This window comes from Bombus pascuorum, chromosome 12 (genome assembly GCF_905332965.1).
Source record: "Bombus pascuorum chromosome 12, iyBomPasc1.1, whole genome shotgun sequence".
In the NCBI taxonomy this organism is placed as follows: domain Eukaryota; kingdom Metazoa; phylum Arthropoda; class Insecta; order Hymenoptera; family Apidae; genus Bombus; species Bombus pascuorum.
Genome location: NC_083499.1, coordinates 4,210,234 through 4,232,567, shown reverse-complemented (window position 1 = coordinate 4,232,567; position 22,334 = coordinate 4,210,234). Strand labels below are relative to the sequence as shown.

Genomic DNA, 22,334 nt, shown 5'->3' with positions numbered 1-22,334 from the left:
CCGTCTAAAATATTAATAGTATGTTACTCATGCATAGAACGTGAACTTCCTTGTATTCCATGTTGATATTTCACGACTCAATTTTCGAACGATTTCTTCAATGCTTTCGGCATATGAGTGTCGTCACCCGTTTATATCATCGTGGTTAATACCATGTCTCTCTTATCTATTTTGCGATTACCTAGAATTACAGAAAATATTATTGCTATACAATATACAATACAAGTGAAAAATTATGCAGGTAAAAATACATTTTAGTAAAATTATTATGTATAAGTTTAACATTCTATGTTCATATCAAAAGTAGAGGTTATGTTATACATGTTATATTGTTTAATTTACAAAGATTGTTACTTCCTATTACAAAATTTGTTTTTTTTTTATATATTTATGTATTCATTTTTGTCAAATGGTTTCATAAATACATTATTTTATTTTTTAGTTGTTGATAAAAAGAAAGTAAAAGGAACTAAACAAAAAATAGAGTTACCAGTTGAAGAAGATGTCAATAAATTGTTGAATTATGTATGTGGATCAAACATTTATAAAGAAGGAGAAGATATAAAATTAAAGCCAGATTCTGAATATCCTGAATGGTTGTGGAAAATTAGAACTGAACCATTAAAATTATCAGATTTAGACCCAAACACAAAACAGTATTGGAGGTATATACGTAAAATGACACAGATAAGAAACAATAAAATTATGAAAAACAAACGATTCTAAAAATTTTATAAATTCCAAATCTATAATAATATTTCATTTTATCTTCTTCATCTTCATTACAATAATTTAGTGGCAGATAATTTTATTAAAATATTGTTAAAATCTTATGAAATGTATGTATATATATAAATAAAACTGTATTTATAAAAATTATGTGAGTTTTGAACTATACTCTTATAAATCTTATAGTATCATGTTTAAGATTGTGTTCATAAGTATGTAAATAATATAAACTTCCTATATAACACAGTAAAATGATAAGTGGTACATATTTACGCTTTTTATCAGATATTTTTGCGCGCGAAATTTGTTGGGAAAGTATCATCCGACAGTAAAATCAACTTTCATAATATTTAATTTAGAACAATCACGGATTCACGAATTCTTCGGAAACAACTGATAAGTAATGCAACATGAGGAAATACTGAGACACCGTGTTCAAACTAATTGTTTTCCATAATATTATATACGATACTAGCAAATATAATATTTGCAATTTTCGCATTTTTGACACCACGTTATCGTTGATTTGGACATTAGTGAATACGTTTGCGCTAACTTCATCATAATGTTTTCTTCGTACAAAGGATCTGTTATATTTAACATAGTAAACGTCTGGTGGAGTGGTGGAGGATATACAACGATATAAGGGAAAAAGACAATCTGCGATAATGATCTATACCGATTACACGTTCTGATTGCGATTGAAGTTTGTATGGTAGGTATATAAAGGTCTGAGTAAAGGAAACAATTATTACTCGATATCTGTACACGATAAATGAATTTGGAATATTTCTTAAACTAAGAGGTGATAAATTGCCTAGTATCTTATAACATATCAATACTAGTTGAAACAAGTGAAAGTTTAATTTTCGAACAGGTAATATTTCTTCTATCTTGATTTAACTTTATTTTGTGTTCAATATTTATATAGTGTCGTATCTGACACAGATAAAATTTTCACTTACTATGGAATTTTGAAATTTTTTCATAGAATATATACTTAAAAATTTTTTATTCTCATTTAACAATATTGTCTATTCTTATTACTTTTCACAGAGCTATTCATTTTATTTGCTTTAGGTTTATTTTATTTCACTTTTACGTTAAAGAAGCAATGACACGACTTATCGCAATTTGTCTTACATACGCGTCTGTATCAATTTTTAAATTAAAGAAATATTCGGAATATGTATATACGAGACACTTGATATTATAATTATTCAAACTCCATTTTAAAGAATTTCTTTCACGTATTTTATTTTCTTAATTATAATTAATACTTATGGAATGATATCTATGGTTTTATTAAAATCGATAATCATTTAAACAAAAAATTAAAGATCGATATAAATACAATTGAAAGATTTTAATTTATATGAAAGGGAAGATATGAAAACTATAATTATAGTGAGAATTTTTAATATTCTTTTTGTCAGAATAATTGGAATTTTGTGAAATTCCAATTATTAACTGAACTATCTTAAAAAAATTGCTTATTTTCAGATGTCGAAGGTACTATTTCTAATTGCCTTTATAGTGTACGCTGCTGCAATCATCAAGGCTGATAGTAAGTATCAAATACATGATTACTGATAAATAAACAGTTAATAATCGATACATCTAGTATTTTTGAAGTTCCTTATCAGTATTTAATCAGTTCATTAATTTCGTAATACTAGATATGTTCTGTTCTTCTATGTAATTGCCATATCAAGCAATTTAAGTTATAATATCGTAATCCGTTTTTAATATTCAGAGAAGATAGTTTGTTACTATGGTAGCTGGGCAGCTTATCGTCGTGGACTTGGACAATTCGAATCGACCGACATAGATCCAAGTCTATGTACTCATATAATTTATACTTTCGTTGGTATTTCTGAGGATGGTAATGTTAGAATATTGGATAGCTGGCTAGATCTGCCAAACGGCCGAGATGGTTATGGAAAATTCACCAGACTTCGTCAACTGAATCCAGAAACTAAGGCTTTGATAGCGATAGGTGGTTGGAACGAAGGTTCCACGAAATATTCTAATGTTGTAGCAAATCCTAACGTACGTGCACGATTCGTTCAGAACGTGATTAAGTTTTTGAAAACGTATGATTTCGACGGTTTCGACTTCGATTGGGAATATCCGAACCAGCGTGGCGGGAAACCAGCCGACAAAGAAAACTATGTTGCAATGTTGAAGGAATTAAGAGAAGAATTCGATAAACATGGTTACATTCTCAGTGTGGCGGTCGCTGCTGCCGAAGTCTCAGCTTCTAAATCTTACCTTATTTCGCAAGTTTCAAAATATCCTCACATTATTAATTTAATGGCATACGACTTGAATGGATCGTGGAACAATTTCGCAGCGATTAACGCTCCTCTATATTCTTCCTCTAAGGAATCGGGAGAGCAAGCTAAGCTCAACGTGGTAAAATCGCATTCTCAGTTATCTTTAATTTTTATTGAAATTGATAATAAAATATTTGATATATTGATTCTGAAATGAAACATTTACGTTTTAGAATTCGTCTGTTCAATATTGGCTTGCACAAGGTGCACCAGCTGACAAACTCATTCTTGGTGTTCCCGCTTACGGTAGATCCTTTACCTTGTCCAATTCCGCGTATAATACGATAGGTTCTTCAACCATTGGTCCTGGAAGGGCTGGTCCTTATACGCAAGAAAGTGGTATGCTTGGTTACAATGAAATCTGCGAGTATATTAAGCAGGGATGGACAGTACAACGCGAGCCTGAACAACGTGTGCCTTATGCTTTCAAAGATAACCAATGGGTTGGATACGACGACGTCATGTAAGTATTCGCTTTATGAAAACATACAAAGAAAGATAAAAAATATAGAAACAAGGATGTGTAGAAAATAATATATCTATGTCCCTAGATCTCTTGAAGAGAAGGCCAAGTACGTTATGTCCAGCGGACTTGGAGGTATGATGATGTGGAGCGTCGAAACAGATGACTTTCATGGCACATGTGGTGATAAATATCCGCTTCTGCGCAGCATAAACAGGGTACTGAAAGGATATATTCCGCCTCCTTCTCCGACTTCTACTCCTACAGAATTACCTAAACCTGATTCATCAACTGTAACAAGACCATCATCGACATCATCAACTACAGTACTGCCATCATCAACACCGTCTGATTCTATATGCACGCAAGAAGGTTTTGTTCGGGATCCAAAAGATTGTTCAATATTTTACTATTGTCAACAAGCATACGGCAAATATCTTATTAGTAAATTCCACTGCCCCTCTGGTCTTGTATTTGATACATCGTTTAATGGTTGCAATTATAGATATAATGTACATGGTTGTTAGATCGATACGAATCGACCAAACGATATATATTTTGTAACAGAACGTAATATTTTGTATACATTTCTACACATACTGTATTTAGCACATGCTGTACTAAATTATTTAAAAAAATCTTATTGTTCTTATATAAAATTAAACTAATATTTAATCAATATTAAATCAATATAAAATCTAATCAATACAATTAGATTAATTGTCATATTTACCTACGCGTCTCTTTCCATTATCAGAATTACATAAATGTAATCCTTCCATAAATAATAAAATCATATGTAATAAGGTTGGAGGACAAAGTTAAGAATTAATTAAACGTGAGTATTTTTTTCTATACTAACTTGATAATAAATATAAAACTTGTTTAATTACCAATCGATCTCGAATCGTTTTTAAATTGTGCTTATAAACGGAAGTCATTTGAAGCTTGAATTTGATTAGTGTAGTTCGTACCGAAAACATCGTGGTCGTTCAGCAAACACCGTTCAACTTCCTTTCCACGACGAACTTAACACCATGCAAAAGGTAGGTTTCTCCTATCGCAAATTCTATAAATTTTTCGTTCTCTATATGAAATAAATATTCAATTCGATATCAAGCTGACATTTAATTTTATTTTTAGAAACAGAAAGAGCCCATACAATCAGTCCAAGTTTTCGGACGCAAAGTGAGTGTTAAATACCAAAAAACGAGTAGGGTTATGTTTGCGCATGTTCCTCTAAATGTACACGTTTATTTACAGAAAAGCGCAACCGCGGTCGCTTACTGCAAACGAGGCCGTGGAAATCTCCGAGTAAATGGACGTCCCCTGGAATTGGTTGAACCTCGAGTATTACAGTATAAATTACAAGAACCTATTTTGTTACTCGGCAAAGTAAGTATTCGATAATATGTCAATTCCATTGAATTCTAGAAATATCTATGTTCGTTTAGATGACAGAAAAATAACTTTCAAAATTTTCTTTGTATTTTTCTGTGATGCTTTCTTATTCCGAAACTGATTGTTTATGATTATGAAAATCATAATACTGATGTAATGCCTCATATTGACTATGTTAAAGACATCTTTATTTTAGTAATATTATATTTATTGGATTTCTTGTATAGGAAAAGTTCTCTGGAGTTGATATTAGAGTAAGAGTAAATGGTGGTGGTCATGTAGCACAAATTTATGCTATTCGCCAAGCTATTTCTAAGGCTCTCGTGGCATATTATCAAAAGTGTAAGTATTGATGAAAAATTTAACATTAGATGCATATAAGCATATTGCAAATACATTTTATTCATATGAAATATCTTTTTTTAGATGTTGATGAAGCAAGTAAAAAGGAAGTAAAAGATATCCTTATTCAGTATGACCGTACACTTCTAGTTGCCGATCCAAGGCGGTGCGAACCAAAGAAATTTGGTGGTCCAGGTGCAAGAGCACGATACCAGAAATCTTATCGTTAACACCTGCAAATTTCATATTATACTGTATTCATATAATTGAATAAAAAATGTAAAAAAAACTCCTTGCATTCCTTTATATACCTATACTTTTTTGCTGTTAAATATAGCATTTCATTATGATAAAAATTTTATTTGTATAGATATATACATTAGATATAGTATATATACATATATTTTAAAAGTACTATTGCTTGCATTTACTGAAAGTATATTCGTAAAAGATAAATATTGCAAAAATGTGAGTTTGCATGTGTACATATATATACAGTCATATATATGTACAGTTACATATATATATATACAGTTATATATATATTAATATATATATAGAATATATATATTATTATTGTATATATCTAGAATATATATATATATATATATATATATATATATATATAGCGCGCGCACTAATGCGTGATATGTATGAAACGTGAGAGCTAAGTGTCAGATGAAAATAAGTCGTGTCAGTAATTTAATTAAAAAGGAATAATATACGTATAAAAATGAAAACGAGATTTAATTCCTATGACATTACTTCTACGATATGCGAGCTGCAAAAGTAAGTAAATGTTAAAATGTTGTTTTTCGTGCATAAAGGTTAGAAAATAAAGTATGTAAAATAAGTGTTTTTAAGTAATTTCATGCCAATTTCAACGTTTAGGTTTATTGGTATGCGCGTATATCAAATCTACGATATTGATCATCGAACATATCTCATACGTCTTCAACGAAGTGAAGAAAAATGTGTCCTTTTATTAGAATCTGGTATTAGAATTCATACAACGGCATTTGAATGGCCTAAAAATGTAGTGCCATCAGGATTTTCGATGAAGGTACATTATATTATAAGATCTGGACGATTTGTTTAGAAAAACATTTATTTGTCATGCTTTTTTTGTAGATGCGTAAACACCTTAAAAATAAACGACTTGAAAGTCTCACTCAAATAGGAGTAGATCGAATAATTGATTTGCAATTTGGAAGTGGTGAAGTAGCATATCATGTAATTTTAGAGTTATATGATCGTGGGAACATAGTGTTGACAGATCACGAAATGATTATTGTAAATATTTTGAGGCCTCATATAGAAGGAGATAAGATCAGGTAAGTTATAATGCAAGTTAAACATTAAATGGAATTATCGTGTAATTATGAGAGATTAAAAAAGTATGTAATGATTAGATTTGCTGTTAAAGAAAAATATCCTATGGATTGTGCTCATCAAAATACAATGCCACCAATAGAAAATATACAACAACACCTACAGAATGCTAAAACTGGAGAAAGCTTGAAAAAATTACTAAATCCTCTTCTAGAATTTGGTTCTAGTGTAATTGATCATGTTTTATTAAAACATGGATTTACACTGGGTTGTAAAATTGGCAAAGATTTTAATGTTGCAGAACATATGCCAAAATTAATTCTGGCATTAGAATATGCAAATGAAATGATGAGTTTTGCTAGAAAAAATGTTTCAAAAGGTTACATTATTCAAAAAAAGGAATTAAAACCAACTACAGATGGCGAAGAAGACTTCATATACACTAATATTGAATTTCATCCATTTTTATTCCAACAATATATAGATTATCCATACAAGGAATTTGATTCTTTTGATGTTGCAGTAGATGAATATTTTTCCACAATGGAAGGTCAAAAGTTGGACTTGAAAGCTTTGCAACAAGAACGAGATGCCCTTAAAAAGTTAGAAAATGTAAAAAAGGATCTTGGTCAAAGATTAATAAGTTTAGAGAAAACTCAAGAATTAGATAAACAAAAAGCAGAACTAATTTCTAGAAATCAAGCTTTGGTGGACAATGCTATATTAGCCATACAAAGTGCCCTTGCCAATCAAATGGCTTGGCCTGATATAAAAGTGCTGTTAAAAGAAGCAGAGAGCAGAGGAGATCCTGTTGCATCTGCAATTAAACAATTAAAATTAGAAACAAATCATATTTCTTTACTATTACATGATCCTTATGAAGATAGTGATGAGGAATCAGAATTAAAACCTATGTTAATAGACATTGATTTAGCAGATACAGCTTTTGGAAATGCTACAAAGTATTACAATCAGAAGAGATCGGCAGCTAAAAAGCAACAAAAAACAATAGAATCGCAAGATAAGGCCCTAAAATCGGCAGAAAAGAAGACAAAACAAACGCTAAAAGAAGTCCAAACTATTCACAGTATTAATAAACTAAGGAAAATATATTGGTTTGAAAAATTTTATTGGTTTATTAGTTCTGAGAATTATCTTGGTAAGTTAGTAGAAAATATATAATATTTACGGAAATAATTTTGTGACTTTGTAGTTATTGGTGGAAGGGATCAACAGCAAAATGAATTGATAGTAAAGAGATACCTTAAGTCTGGAGATATATATGTTCACGCGGATTTAACTGGTGCTAGTTCTGTAGTTATTAAAAATTCTGGTAGTGACTCAGTGCCTCCAAAAACTTTAGCTGAAGCGGGCACAATGGCTGTTGCTTACAGGTACATAAATGCTTATACCTATGTATACTAATACTAATTATACTAATATTTAATTATACTAATATGTCTTTAAAACATTATAATTTTGATATTAGTATTGCATGGGATGCTAAAATAGTAGCAGGGGCATGGTGGGTCTATAATGATCAAGTATCTAAAACGGCTCCAACTGGTGAATATCTTACTACCGGATCCTTCATGATTCGTGGAAAAAAGAATTACCTACCACCTTGTCAATTAGTGATGGGATTGGGATTCTTATTTCGTTTAGAAGATAGTTCAATTGAAAGACATAAAGATGAAAGGAGAGTCAGAGTTATTGATGATGAAGGTGAACACACAGATTCTCTTATTGAAGAAGATAGAGAAATCGAATTAATAGGGGATTCCGAAGAAGGTAAAGTGTTATGTTATATAAATGTATAAATGATATGTAAATACATAAAAAGATAAATTTCATTGTTATTAATTCATATTGTATACTTTCATATTAAATAGATGAGCAGCCTGAAAATAAGAATAATTTAAATTCTATTCAAGAGAAATCTAAAGTAGATATAATTATGGAAGAAAATAATGTTAATCAAGATGTTAGTGATGAAGAAAATAATGTTAATCAAGATGTTAGTGATGAAGAAAATAATCTAACTCAATTTCCCGACACACAAATTAGAATTGACGTTTCTGGTTCAAAGTAAATTCTATGATTTATTCATCATAATTTTTTATGTTTAAAAATTATGTTACTTATATAATAAATTATTGAAATAACATTTATAGGGTGAAATTACATGTTGATAATAATCAGTCAACAGTGATGCCACAAAAGGATTTAGATGTAATTTATTTAGGCGATGATAAGCCCGTAATAATAAATGTGAATACGCAAAAGAGTTCTGGAATAAAACAGAAGCTTCCTCTTAAAAAAGACAATAAAGAAAGGATTGAGATAGAACCTAAAAAAAACGATCAGGCTGTGTTAAAACGAGGACAAAAAGGAAGATTAAAAAAAATGAAAGAAAAATATAAAGATCAAGATGAAGAAGATAGAAGATTATTTATGCAAGTTCTTCAAGTAAATATTATCTCAGTAATTAATTACATTTATGCTACAAAAAAGTGCTTCTCACATAATAATGTAATGATCCTTAGTCAGCAGGTGCTGCAAAAGAAAATAAAAGAAAAAATAAAAATAAAGATCCATCTGGGCCAAAGCAACAAACAAAGAAGAAGGGTATGGCGAAACCAGTTGCACCACAAAATATTCAAATTGTAGAAAACATTGAAGAAGAAGATCCAGGTCCGGGACCCGAAGTAGATATGTTAGATCAGTTAACAGGAAAACCTGTTTCAGAAGATGAATTATTATTTGCTGTGCCGGTGGTAGCACCCTATAACACTGTATTAAATTATAAGTAAGTTAAACAAGTTTATTTTTATATAACATTACACTAAAATTTTTATTTACTATATATTTACAATATTTTAGATTTAAGGTAAAGCTAACGCCAGGTGCAGGTAGGAGAGGAAAAGCAGTTAAGACTGCTATAACAGTTTTTATGAAAGATAAAGAAATTACTTCAAGAGAAAAAGACTTATTAAAAGCTGTAAGAGAGGATACAATAGCTAGAAATATTCCCGGAAAAGTCAAGATAAGTGCACCACAGATACAGAAGCTTAAAAAATAAGTGTCCAAGTACAATTAAGTAAAGTAAACATCGTTAATAAACAAACGTATATTTGTATATGTATATGTAGAGTGATTTACTTGTACAGAAGTTATATAACGATAAATCTTTTTAAATAATATTTTGTTTGTTTAAGACTTCAATTATATGCCATAATTTTAAACAACTTACATAATGTACTTTATTCTTACATAAATATGAAAGATTAATTCTGCTTAACAATCAGCACAGAATTACATAAATTACTAATTCTACAATTATATTTTGTACAATTCCTTATTGTATTTATCAAAATATATTGATTTCTTCAAACAATGCAAATTAGTACAATATGATTATAAAATATGAAATGCACTTGCAAACGGTACACTTCTTTTGCACAATCAAAATATCATCAGTTTTACAAATTTCGCTATAAATACAATAATGTACAAAGCTCATCCAAACAATGTTTCTAATGCGTATAAACGCATTTGAAACATACACATTTATTTCACACTTATATTAAAATTATGTACTAAACATATCTTCATCAGAAACACTTTCATCCATTAGTACATTTTTTCGTCGACTTCTTGTATTTTTAAGTGATACGCTTGGAACATTGATGGGCCGTGATTTAGTACCTTTTGATATAATCTACATAAATAATATATAAGTAATACATGTACATATATGCTATTAAATTTAAAAAGTGCACATGTTACCTCTGGTTCAGAATCTGATTCTATGATGCGATTTCTATTAATTCTTTCCTTGCTTTTAACTGAAGTCTTTTTGACTGGATTTTTTTTAACTGGGCTCTTTTCATTATATTTACTTACAGAACTGGGGATCCTTTTTGCTTTTTTAATTATTTTTATATCATATTCTTCATCAGAATCAATCTCATCCAATGCTTGTTTAATATCCTTTAAACCAGCACGTTTTTTGTCTATTACAATTCCTACAGTACTATCATCAAGATTTTTCATAGGACTTGAATTTTTTAGTGATTGTATACGAGGACTTTTTCTATTTTTCTCGATAGTTCTTTTCATTTTTTGTGGAGTAGATTTTGGAATTACTTCATTCTGAGAATTAACATCACCGTTAAATTCCAGTTTTCCATCTGGTTTATGTGATAATTGTTTTAATCCTTCGGTCAGTATTTTTTTAAACTTTTCATAATCTGGTGTTTCATTGAACTTAATACTTGCTAATAAAGTCATGTACTTATATATAGTATTTGGAACTGATTTATGGAAAGATTTATTTAAAAATTCTGAAATATTATCAAAAGCTCTTTCTTTCTGTTTTTGTACTGTAACTGGGTCTGATAAATCCTTCTCCCATAAAAGTGAACCGCATAACCACTGAATCATATTGTAACCCAAAATTTCGAAATCACCGCGCATTGTCGGTACTAAAATATGTAAAAATATGTATATTATTAAAATTATATTATTCAGTACATTAAATTTCATAGAATGATTACCTCCCATATGAGCATCTCTACTGGTGTATTCAATGGTTCCATTATGTGCTTTTTTTGGATCTAGTTTATATTCATTTTTTGTAGTATAACGAGAAGCCAATCCAAAATCTACTAGATAAACTCGATTTTGAGATTTTAAGTCTAATAGTAAATTTGCTCCTTTTATATCTGCATGTACATATGTTTTATAATGAATATATTCTAATACATTTACCTAAAAAAATTTTAAATATAATATAAAATGTAATAATTCATTTTTAAAAAGTAATAGTTATAATGCTTAAATTGATTTATAAACTAATGAATTAAACTGTTTTTTGGATTGCCTCTTACTATTTGCAAAGCTATTTTGTATACTGTGTGTTCTGGAAATCTTCTATTATTTGCTTCAAACAGTTTCCATAAATCTGTGCCATACCGATCCATTACTACAAATCGATATTTTATGTCTTTATATTCATGACTTCCAGAACCAATATATTGTGGCATACCAAGAGTTGTAAGTTTCTTTTTCTGTTTCCAACTATTAACTAAAATCAATCATGTAATACTCTTTCCTTTTTTATACTAATTTATCAAAAATATAAAGTAAAATGGAAGAAGTGAATCTAAATATCAAAGTAATTCATATTTAAATATTAAAATTTAAACAACTTACTCTCATCTGATTTAGCATTTCTCATATAAAAATGCATTTCTACAAACAATGGTCCATTTCCATGTGGTTCCTAAAATTTTGAAAATGTAAAGGATTTCACATGGAACAAATAATCAAATGATAAATAGTTAGAAGCCAGTAATACTTACAATTTTAATTACATTAGTATATTCTTTTGGAGTTTTCCCATTATAAGGTGCAGCTGTAATTGTTATTAAAAATTAAATGATTATCCTTTCTATATATGTTTTCTATTAATACACAATAAATTATAAAGTATAGGGGGGGAGTATAAAGAATGTATTTATTATAAAAAGCATAAGAGTAGTAATAGATCAATGTTAGATATGAATATATACCAGAATAAATTTCACCAAAACCTCCGATACCGATCGACTTGCCAAGAATCCATTGCTTTTTTGCCATATCTGTTAATATCTCACCGACAGATATCGGATCTGGCAATTTATATGCTCCTTTTTTCTTAGGTGCTCTTCTTATCACCTTTTCAGACATTATAAGGTTATCGAAAAAGTACTATTACAATACGTATAGAATTGTGTGGTGTTTACGAAGAAAAAGATACACGACTAACAATAATTTTAAGTACTATATAATAATATTTAAACAAATTGGCAAACTTTTACTTAAATAAATATTTTGCACACTATACATTGAGTAATGACTGTTCGTTCACAATTGCAGAGCTCTTGAGCTGCTGTAAATACAAAAAATTTTATGGCGGGAATTGTACGTCTTCAGTGCAACCGTTTCAAGATCACGGAAGTTCCTATGCACACGAAAGCATTATTAAAAAAATCCATTGATTGTGATGTATATAATAAATTTAAATTCATTATTTTTTTCAATCATAGTAAAATTTACTGTTAGTCATTAAGTACATCTAGTTTATAGTATATAACGTTAGTTAGTAAAAAAGAATTATCGTTGGCGGTTCTGATTACTTCAAGCCGCTTGAAATGCCGAACAGATGTTGATTTTCAAATATGTCAGATAACCGTTAAAGTTAATTTACGTACATAAGTGGAAGACATAAAATGTAAAGGAACGATGAATAAAACTTCAGTCTTTTCGTATTGTCGAATTATTTTATGAATCGAAGTTTCGATATTTTAAATTTCGTTACGTAAGTTTGTAATTCGTTGGAATTAAGTTAGGTTATTTTTTTAAATGGAAGAAGCGGCGATTGATTCGCCAAATTTACGTCTAAATGGTAATGAACAAATTAATGAAACAGACGACGAAAATTCTTGTGCAAATTACAATGACTCAGAAAGTGAACGTGAAATACTATCTGGGGAGTGTACGCCGCAACAGGGATCGGCGAGCAGACAAATCAACAATTCTATCTTTAACACCATATCTAAAATTGTTAATCCCACAGCAAAGGTAAATATGTATTATTATTTAATCAGTATTGTTTAAATATCAAAACTGACTTTACTACTTGATATTATATTTAATGTTTAGGTACCAGAAATACAGGATTTTAAGATCGTGAAACCAATTAGCCGTGGTGCATTTGGCAAAGTTTTCCTTGGATATAAAAAGTCAAACTCTGAAAAAGTATATGCTATTAAAGTAATGAAGAAAAATGAAATGATAAATAAGAATATGGCTTCGCAAGTGATCATTGAAAGGAATGCATTAGCTTTAACACATAGCCCATATTGTGTACAATTATTTTATTCATTGCAATCCGTTAGTAGCATTTATTTAGTAATGGAATACATGGTGGGTGGGGATCTTAAAAGCTTGCTTGGTGTATATGGTTACATGGAAGAGTCCATGGCAGCTTTCTATACTGCAGAAGTATGTCTTGCTTTGGAATATCTTCATTCCCATGGAATTGTACATAGGGATTTAAAACCAGATAATATGCTCTTGTCGAAAGAAGGACATGTCAAGCTGACAGATTTTGGGCTTAGTAAAATATCTTTACATAGAGATCTGGAAATATCGGATTTAGTTAATTGCACACCTAGTCTTTGCGCTAGGACTCCTGGACAGCTTCTTTCATTGACGTCGCATTTATCTTTCGGTTCTGGACAAAGATCTACGAGTGAATCTAATCTTAGCGATAGAAGTACACCTGGTGTTAATTTACTTTCTGCTCTGCAACAAAATTGTACCAAAACCCAAGTATCACCGATTTCAGTCGCTTCTTCCGTTGTCGCGTCAGGAGATTATTCCCTAGTGTCTGGTATTACTCCTTTTCAATCAGCAGAAGATCTTCAGTTAATGAAACATCAGGAAAATGTTATCGTTGAGAATATCGACTATGATCAAGAAAGTAGCTCCGGGAGTTATCATACATGCGAAGCGACTTCGGTTCGAGTGAATAGTCAAGTGAATCAAAATTTAGAAGATGAGGACGAATCCACGCTAGAAGCTGAACAATCTCAGCAACCTCTTTCTCATATTAGTCCATTAAGTACATGTACGTTTACTAGAGGCGCGAAACGAAAAAGAGCTGCAAGTGTAACAACAGGCCTAACATGTGAATTAAATGCAATAGATCTAGATCTCGACAAAACACCAAAACGAAAGAATCGTGGTTGCATATTTTCTAGGAGTCCGATCAATTCTACTATCTCCGAATCGATAAAACAAACTAACAATAGTACTGATATTGCTAAAGTACAAGAAAGCGGAAGAGTTGCATTCAGTACACCAGTGTCATTTGTGAAACAGAGATGTTACAGCGAAGAAAATGAGGACAAATGTGAGGAAAGAACAGCACGTTTAATTAAGACAACACGATTTCAACTTCCAATGGCTCATACGTCGCAGTCGGCTCCTGAGATACCTGTAGGCGATAACTTGGACAAACATCGGTCGCCTCAAGGCATATCTCCCATAAAGACACCGGCATCTTCTGGTAATAGTTACACACCTTACAGAACTCCCAAATCGGTAAGAAGAGCCGGTGTTAATCGGTCAGATGATCGCATACTTGGAACTCCTGATTATCTCGCTCCAGAATTACTTTTAAAACAAGGTCATGGATATGCGGTGGACTGGTGGGCTTTAGGTGTATGCCTGTTTGAGTTTTGCACCGGTGTTCCGCCGTTTAACGACGAAACACCGCAAGCTGTGTTTTCCAATATTCTCGCCAGAGACATTCCTTGGCCAGAGGAAGAGGAAGCTTTGTCGACGGCTGCTGTAGAAGCCATAGATGCCCTTCTCACTTTGGATCAATATGAACGTCCTTCTGCGCAAGAAGTGCGAGTTATGAAACTTTTCCAGAATTTTGCCTGGGACGAGCCGCTGAAAGCGACGCCCCCCTTTATACCGCAACCCGATGATAATTACGATACATGCTATTTTCAAGGTAATTTTAAATTATACAGCATATTACGAAGAATAACGTTATTAGTCTGATGTCTGATTACTAAACCTTGTTTTTGTTTGTTTTCTAGCACGGAACATCATGCAACATTTAAACGTGAGCAATTGCGACACATAATACTTAAAGTATAGCATTGATGGGGAAATAAATATCTACGGCCTACTTTGTGACAGGAATAATATAACGTAAAGATTGTTATAGTATTAAACTATTTTTTATATAGTTGTACATGTATAGTACTATAAAATATTTTGTTACAATGTAGAATTTTTGTGTAATTACTTATCCTTGGATGAATGTTCCGCTTAAAAGCGGTTCGTGAAACAAATTGCACAAGAATAAATTATAAGAATGATATCATTTTTATTTATGTAAAAAATCTTTAGTAGTCTATGAATTTCGTTATTTTACATGACGCTATGTCAAGTTCGATGATGCGAGGCTGAAAATTACGAATAACAAAATACTTAAGTAGGACTAATGTATCTTCTAGCGCGAGTTTCACTTCAAATTTTTTTGAATCCAAGGCAGGAAATGCGTCACTCTGGTGTAAACGCCAGGATATTGACCTTTTCCGCATCCAATACCCCAGCTGACGATACCTACTTGCGTCCAGCGGCCATCATTCACCATTAAAGGACCACCGCTGTCGCCCTGTTAAATAAAAAATATATTGTGAAAAAATTCAAGCTTGATGATGCAACAAAACAATTTTACAATACAAACCGAGCAGGAATCTTTTGCAGCTCGGCCTGCACACAAGAAACTGTCTACGATACCACCAGGTGCTGCTGCACCGTATTTTAATTTGCATTCATTGTTCGACCAGATAGGTATTGACACCTTTTGTAGTATTGCTGGTTGTGGTCCACCTTAAAAATTAAAATATTTCAAAGTTGTGAATTTTCCTGAAAGTTAGAAATTTTATGAACATAATTTTAGTGTTTCACGGTTTTACTGTCTTACTTTCTCTCAAAGAGCCCCAGCCAATGACCGTAGCAGTGCATCCAATGTATAATTGCGGGCCACTCGGCAGGCAGATGGGTCGTATTTCTTTCGTGAATGGAACAGGCTCATTAAGGGTGAGCAATGCGATATCGTTGTACAGAGTGCGTGCGTTGAAACCTCTGTGTCTAACTACTCGTTTAACTCGTCGTTCGATGTGTGAGATCTCCGTGTTCGTTTTGATATTGTAGTCTCCCAGACGGACCGTTAATCTCGCAACGTCCCAGGAATTCATGCTGGAAGTATAGTAATCGAGATTTATTTGTATGTTTAAACTCTATGCAACTATATCTCCTTTTTTCCTGGGGAAATGTAATTTTTCCATAGATTCATCATTCTAATAATTATTATTTATTACAGGAGAAGATTATCGAAGCACAAATACGAAGTACGGAAGAAGATTATCGAAGCACAAATATCATACACAAATACGAAGACCAGATGATTTTGTCATGCGGGTCCGTCTTTCGGAGGACTTACTTGGCAACGCAATGAGCTGCGGTGAGAATGTGTCTATCATCGATGAGCGAACCACCGCAAAACTGTCGTCCACCGTTGAAGAGCGCCGCTATCCAAGGCCATTCGCCAGGGACAGCATTCTGACCGCCTACGATCCGTTCCTGGTCCTGATTACCGTTCTTCGCTCCGCATTGAGACGTATCGATGTTCGAAATAGTTCCTAGAGGTTTCTCGCTGGTGGTTGACGCGAACGACGTACTTGGTGGCCACCAGGCGGGTTTCTTCGTCGGCCAGGTCGTTGCGACGCTAGGTTTTTTCGATGTTAGAACTGGTTTTATCGTAGAGAATGTCGGCAATTCGAACGATGGATGAGTAGGTAGCGGTGGTATAGTATGATCAGGTGGATGCGTGGGAATCGGTGGTGGCCAGGAACCTGGTGTCTGCGGTCTTGGTTTCACGGTCATATCTTCGTCTTTCTTATCGGCACTCTCTTCCTGAAATATCGAACGAGAATCTTCATAAAATATTAAACAATACCGTTTCAATGAGAGTAACGGGGCATGTAGTAGCGAGAGTCGAAGATTTCACGGCGAACAATGGCTAAATGCGAATTGCACACGGTAGTAAAGTAGAGTCGTAAAAATCTGTTTGCGAAACCGCATTGTTCGATAGATACACCCGTAGTGTGACTTTCTATGTTAGATAGATCGTTTCCGATTCGTATCACGTATTATTTTTACGAGTTCCTGGTAACTAACTAAGATCTATAATTCCATCCAAGAAATCATGAAAGAAACGTGAAGAAACACTTGATTTCAGCAACACGTTTTGTTTAGCAGGCTGCAGATTTTTATGCATTTTAGGAAAATTTAAACGTGCAAAATATCCAAAGTAAACTGTTATCATAAAATTTGCATAAACATATGTAGTCTGCGCATCATAAATTCATATTTATAGTTATTTACCAGAGTATGCTATTTACCTGAGCATTTTCTATAGTGGGATCTTCATTATTATCTGACGGTGGTGTAACGACCGGAAGTATATTAGAGCAACAAATTCCAAAATTTGTTTGTCTATTATCCCGTACATAGCTGCAGGTGTCGTAAACACCGAGAACCCAGCCATCAAGAGCGCTCAGATCAGGGATTTTAAAATATGGATAGCATTCTTTGAAGCTGGTACAACGACCAACTTCGCCTTTCGACGTGAGGCAGGAGTCGCTATTGGAAACTCCATTCCACAAAATACCACGACCGTCTCTCGTCTCGAGCCGAGCGTCCGCATCACTGGCAGCTAAATAAGAGAACGATAAGTTTCGGTTCGTCGTATTTTAAATGATAAAATTAATTATTTCGTCGGTCAGGTATTTCTTTTCTAATGCTAATTTCACTCGCCTTTTTCCAAGTTGTTCGTGATCGGTTTACGAACGTGTTTAACGAAGAATCTACTTACACTAAGAATACAGCACGTAGAACCGTGTTTACATGTGTGAATGAACAATGTCTGACAAAGAATGACACATCGTCTACCGTTGTAATGAATGTAGATTGTCCGTGTCGTGTAATGGTATGTATCTGCGTGACATGTTCGCAAGAAAACAATGGGATTGATACTTCATGAATCTTTCTATTTTTTTTATTTTGTCGTGTCTTCCTTCATTAATCTTCGTACTATCGAAAGATATAAAAAAAAGTGTATCTTTATGTCTCATCAAAGTGGCAATATAGATTGAAGTGGCAGTATTAAGATTAAATAATCTGTAATATTCTAACATCTTTATCGATATTTGTAGATACACATCAATTTGGATGGTACAAACATAATCTTATCAGATTGCACGCGATTTGCACAAGAAATCTTAATTGCTATACAGATTCAGAGAGTAACCCACTTCACTTCCGGTGAGATGAAGATCAATTCGTTATATCATCGAATGTTATTAAGCCGATCGGTCAAGACAGTCGTATCACAATAGAATTCCATCCAGATTCTTGACAGCGAGTTCGCTGACCCACAGGCTGACACACAGGTGCACACATACGGCGATACGCGCGCCTGGAAGACTTCCGTTCGCCGTGTATGGAACGCACGCATGATCGATCACATGTCGCAATTCGCCTTCGATAATTCTCACGTATCGTTATCATCGCGACGAACAAATTCGAATGCCACCGTGGTTTCGAGCAACGAACCCGAACGAGTTCCCTATCTCTGTTCCTCCAGTCACGATCCTTCCAGGTGATTGATACTCAGCCATCAGCGAGGCGCTCAACGATACCGTGACAGGCTAATCGATGTTAATTACTACCATTAGTTACTCTGTTCAAACATCTTCGTAAACGTATAACTACCTAAAGAATAAAACAGTCTCCTCTTTGGTTAAATTTTCTATTGTATATGGATCAATTTTGCAAAAAGACGCATATGAATTAATTTTGCAGAAAGATGTATACGAATCAATTTTCAAGAAGACGAATTTCTTCGCTTCTTCGATCAAAAGTTTAACGATGTCAAGCAATCCTCTAAAATTCTTACCTACTCAGTTTATTCAAATATGGATTGCAACGAACTGAACTGTGTATAGGTTGAGGAAACCACCCGTTGACACTCACCGTCAATGATCACCGCGTTTTCATCCTCCTCCCCTTGTTGGACTTCTTCGAACGACGACTCAGTAACGATTGATTTACTCTTTGGATCATTAGCTTCTATGCTAACAGAGATCAACAAAATTGTAACAATAGTCTGTACGACGAGCAACAGTAGCGTCGTTAGCGACGACGCTCGATGTCGTCGGTTCATCCCCAGAGAAACGGAAACAAGCGAGATAAGAACGCGTAACGAGAAGGAGCACAAGTATGTTCAAGGCTCTGTGTTACCGGTAGGGATCCTGGGACCGCCACTAAGTTGCTAAGCTGCTGAATAGCCGGTGCTCGTGCTTATAACGGGCTTGTCCTCCCCTCTCGTGGATCGACGCTGTTCTTTGCCCCCGGTAGGCTCGACACAAGCCACGAGACACCATCGAGTTCTTCTCGTCTTCTTCTAGCGGGCGTGCGAACACCTCGAGGCATCTGCGTGAAGCACACCGCGAAGAAAAAGGGTGGGCGGACCACGCGATGCCAGAATCGGAGCTGACGGTATGCTAATTTTTGGCAGATTGAAAGATCCAACCGGCTTCGGCCTATCCTGGTTCGGTCACGTTACGTTCGTTTTGCATCGGATGTTTGAGTGCTTCTTCGGAAGTTTCTTAGGCTCCATGGTACAGCGGAGAGCGTGAATCATCTACGTATAAATCCTCTGTTTACTCTTTACGATTAAGTTAAATTATATTCGACGTGTTTTTATATTTTTATATTTTACAGTTTATTTCCTTCCTCGTGGTGGTAATGGACAGCGTAAAGCATCTTTGCAGGCTGGTGCAATATTATATTTGTTATACGTCCTCCAATTTTTAGGAATTCTTTCATTTGTTGTGTAAGTTACAAAAATATAAGCTCGTGTAATAATAACATTCGTTTATAATATTACACGAAGATCACCATCGCTAACAATTTAAATTACAATCTTACTAATGTAAACAATGCTTCCCTTTTATGAACAGATTTTTGTTTCTATTGACAACGAATCACACGCTGTTGACAAAGGATACTTTTCTTATTGTACCGAATATGATCAGACGGAGCACTGGTCGATCAATCAACTAACCATTCGATTAATGACAACGGAACAGCTGTCAATCGTCCACGAAGAGCTCGTTTTACAGCCTGTTACATCGGACAATCGTTTTTCCTTCCCGGTATAATGAATATTCTATCGATAATACGATTTATTGGTACGCTTCGATGATTGTATCTAATTTCTACGTTCGGTAACGGACAACTGTACTGTTAGTCGATATGAATCAGGAATATATAATGGAATTTGTACGACAAAATTCGTTCTGGATTCGCGGTCGAGACAGTTTCAATAGAAATTCACTGATTATGTAAGTGGTGTGACGGAACCGGCTTAACTTTGATTTGTGTTGTCGCATGAAATCCGGTGCCGATCGTGAATGTCGAGTTCATAGGCATTTGCATAGAGAGTACGATTCTCGTGTTGGCCTTGAAGAGGCCGAGGAGAAGGCTGCACGTAAGGGACGGCCGTGAACTTGCCAATCGCGTGTTCCTCGTGCACCATCGCTAATGCCAATGTACGCGTGCATTTCCCTCTGACCACAATGAATGGAATTTCTTCAAACCATGCGTGTGTCGCTTTCTTGATATCGGTCAGATACCTTTTTTTGTTTTCTATCCTAATCTTTTAATCGGAATATATCATATTTGATATTGTAAAACTTGGTAAATCTGTTTTCATCGATTTTCTGACTTTGATATGGTATGATCAAAAAGGGAGTAATTTTCTAAATCTATACTAACTGTTAAAATTAAGCAACAGGTGTACGAAGTTTAGTTTATCGATATTATTGAAATATTGAATTTAAATGGATAGCAAGAATATCTGTTTAATTTGAAAATGAAATAGAAATTTTGATGATATGTTGGCCAAAATGCCTAAAATTTATTTAATATTATACTTTCAGGGTCAAACGTTTACTTAGTAAAGTTGAAAAAAGTTTATAGAGTAAGCTCAGAGGTCTTGATCTATCATGCTGTTTTATATTTGGAATTAGCATATTTCAGTTTGATGGTTTAATTTAATGGATGTAACCGAAGAGTATTTAGAATAAAAGAAACAAGTTTGTGGTAACGATGGAGTAATTTACGCGCTGAATCCATATTGGTGCTTTAATGCAAGCAGCTTGTTAAATCTTTTCAATTTCTTAATTATGAGACTTTAACGCTGTCTGTTCCATGCCTCCTAAAGAACTCAATTACGAATAAGTCATCTGACACTAATGAATCAAGGTATAACTAGTTTCAGAATTGAATCACATTTACACATATTTAAGACTCTAATGGCGAAAGAGTGTCAGAAATGACAATTCAACATCCATTAAAAACTATAGAAAAGGTAATGATGAAGAGAATTATAGAAATGTATTTTACACTTTACCGAGTAATTATGTATCAATGTTTCTTATCTTTTAATGTTTAGCTTGGATACGCGTGAATGATTCTTTTCACGAAAATGCAGTACGAGGGCGGCGATTCAGAAGAAAGGAGCGAGAGAAGACAGTGCCAGTCCTTGAGATGGATATAAACTTTACATTCCGCGGTTCATTGAACTTTTTTTTAAGAGGCAAATCGTATTTACACAAATTTAAGACTTTAATGGGGAAATAATGTTGGAAATGAGAATTTAACATCAATTACAAATTGTAGAGAAGGTAACGATAAACGAAATTATAAAAATAGATTTTACAGTTTATTGAGAAATATTTCTCTATCATTGTCTCTTATTTCTTTTTTTTATGTTTAGCTCGGACACGCGTGAATGATCCTTTTCACGAAAATGCAGTACGCGGGCGGCGATTCAGAAAAAAAGAGCGAAAGAAGACAGTGCCAGTCCTTGAGATGGATATAAACTTCACATTCCGTGGTTCATTGAACTCTCCCTTAAAAGGGTGAGAGGAAAAAACAAGGTAAAGTTTTACTTTTTCTCCTCTGAATCTCTCGCTCTTTCTTCCAAGTCAGGCTATTAATAATTTGCGTCACCGAGTTGTTCAGCG

At 33.4% G+C, this 22,334-nt stretch overlaps 7 protein-coding genes across 9 annotated transcripts; 5 read left to right on the top strand and 2 right to left on the bottom strand.

Moving 5' to 3' along the window:
- The first annotated feature begins 24 nt into the window (after nucleotides 1-24).
- LOC132912582 (large ribosomal subunit protein mL54) lies at nucleotides 25-876 on the top strand. Its single transcript, XM_060970104.1, has 2 exons — nucleotides 25-241; nucleotides 443-876. Exons 1-2 carry the CDS (start codon nucleotides 154-156, stop codon nucleotides 724-726), a joined length of 372 nt encoding a protein of 123 aa, XP_060826087.1. The 5' UTR covers nucleotides 25-153; the 3' UTR covers nucleotides 727-876.
- A 571-nt stretch (nucleotides 877-1,447) lies between these two features.
- LOC132912576 (chitotriosidase-1-like) lies at nucleotides 1,448-4,245 on the top strand. The gene is made up of 5 exons (XM_060970096.1): nucleotides 1,448-1,606; nucleotides 2,233-2,296; nucleotides 2,486-3,147; nucleotides 3,242-3,531; nucleotides 3,620-4,245. Exons 2-5 carry the CDS (start codon nucleotides 2,233-2,235, stop codon nucleotides 4,056-4,058), a joined length of 1,455 nt encoding a protein of 484 aa, XP_060826079.1. The 5' UTR covers nucleotides 1,448-1,606; the 3' UTR covers nucleotides 4,059-4,245.
- Nucleotides 4,246-4,511: 266 nt separating this feature from the next.
- LOC132912581 (small ribosomal subunit protein uS9) lies at nucleotides 4,512-5,590 on the top strand. The gene is made up of 5 exons (XM_060970103.1): nucleotides 4,512-4,577; nucleotides 4,675-4,719; nucleotides 4,795-4,926; nucleotides 5,160-5,274; nucleotides 5,359-5,590. The coding sequence occupies exons 1-5, from the start codon at nucleotides 4,569-4,571 to the stop codon at nucleotides 5,502-5,504; spliced, it is 447 nt and encodes a 148-aa protein (XP_060826086.1). The 5' UTR covers nucleotides 4,512-4,568; the 3' UTR covers nucleotides 5,505-5,590.
- Nucleotides 5,591-5,914: 324 nt separating this feature from the next.
- LOC132912585 (ribosome quality control complex subunit NEMF homolog) lies at nucleotides 5,915-9,809 on the top strand. Of its 2 annotated transcripts, XM_060970110.1 has the most exons (11): nucleotides 5,915-6,063; nucleotides 6,166-6,337; nucleotides 6,406-6,608; nucleotides 6,687-7,765; nucleotides 7,820-8,000; nucleotides 8,096-8,397; nucleotides 8,499-8,611; nucleotides 8,645-8,694; nucleotides 8,781-9,075; nucleotides 9,153-9,415; nucleotides 9,490-9,809. In XM_060970110.1, exons 1-11 carry the CDS (start codon nucleotides 6,008-6,010, stop codon nucleotides 9,686-9,688), a joined length of 2,913 nt encoding a protein of 970 aa, XP_060826093.1. In that variant the 5' UTR covers nucleotides 5,915-6,007; the 3' UTR covers nucleotides 9,689-9,809. The 2 variants fall into 2 exon arrangements, with proteins under 2 accessions (XP_060826093.1, XP_060826092.1); XM_060970109.1 differs by having other exon boundaries at nucleotides 8,499-8,694.
- A 236-nt stretch (nucleotides 9,810-10,045) lies between these two features.
- LOC132912588 (serine/threonine-protein kinase VRK1-like) lies at nucleotides 10,046-12,565 on the bottom strand. The gene is made up of 7 exons (XM_060970114.1): nucleotides 12,183-12,565; nucleotides 11,973-12,025; nucleotides 11,824-11,893; nucleotides 11,499-11,695; nucleotides 11,166-11,379; nucleotides 10,396-11,093; nucleotides 10,046-10,327 (listed from the first exon to the last, which is right to left on the bottom strand). Exons 1-7 carry the CDS (start codon nucleotides 12,337-12,339, stop codon nucleotides 10,199-10,201), a joined length of 1,518 nt encoding a protein of 505 aa, XP_060826097.1. The 5' UTR covers nucleotides 12,340-12,565; the 3' UTR covers nucleotides 10,046-10,198.
- Nucleotides 12,566-12,810: 245 nt separating this feature from the next.
- LOC132912586 (serine/threonine-protein kinase greatwall) lies at nucleotides 12,811-16,650 on the top strand. 2 transcript variants are annotated; one of them, XR_009659240.1, is made up of 4 exons: nucleotides 12,811-13,233; nucleotides 13,315-15,178; nucleotides 15,267-15,381; nucleotides 16,562-16,650. XR_009659240.1 is itself a non-coding variant. In XM_060970111.1 (3 exons), exons 1-3 carry the CDS (start codon nucleotides 13,015-13,017, stop codon nucleotides 15,311-15,313), a joined length of 2,130 nt encoding a protein of 709 aa, XP_060826094.1. In that variant the 5' UTR covers nucleotides 12,811-13,014; the 3' UTR covers nucleotides 15,314-15,463. The 2 variants fall into 2 exon arrangements, 1 of the variants encoding a protein (XP_060826094.1); XM_060970111.1 differs by lacking the exon at nucleotides 16,562-16,650 and having other exon boundaries at nucleotides 15,267-15,463.
- On the bottom strand, nucleotides 15,540-19,598 carry LOC132912587 (proclotting enzyme-like). Its single transcript, XM_060970112.1, has 6 exons — nucleotides 19,276-19,598; nucleotides 17,643-17,956; nucleotides 16,682-17,154; nucleotides 16,163-16,437; nucleotides 15,923-16,068; nucleotides 15,540-15,850 (listed from the first exon to the last, which is right to left on the bottom strand). The coding sequence occupies exons 1-6, from the start codon at nucleotides 19,463-19,465 to the stop codon at nucleotides 15,698-15,700; spliced, it is 1,551 nt and encodes a 516-aa protein (XP_060826095.1). The 5' UTR covers nucleotides 19,466-19,598; the 3' UTR covers nucleotides 15,540-15,697.
- Between the last annotated feature and the right edge of the window lie 2,736 nt (nucleotides 19,599-22,334).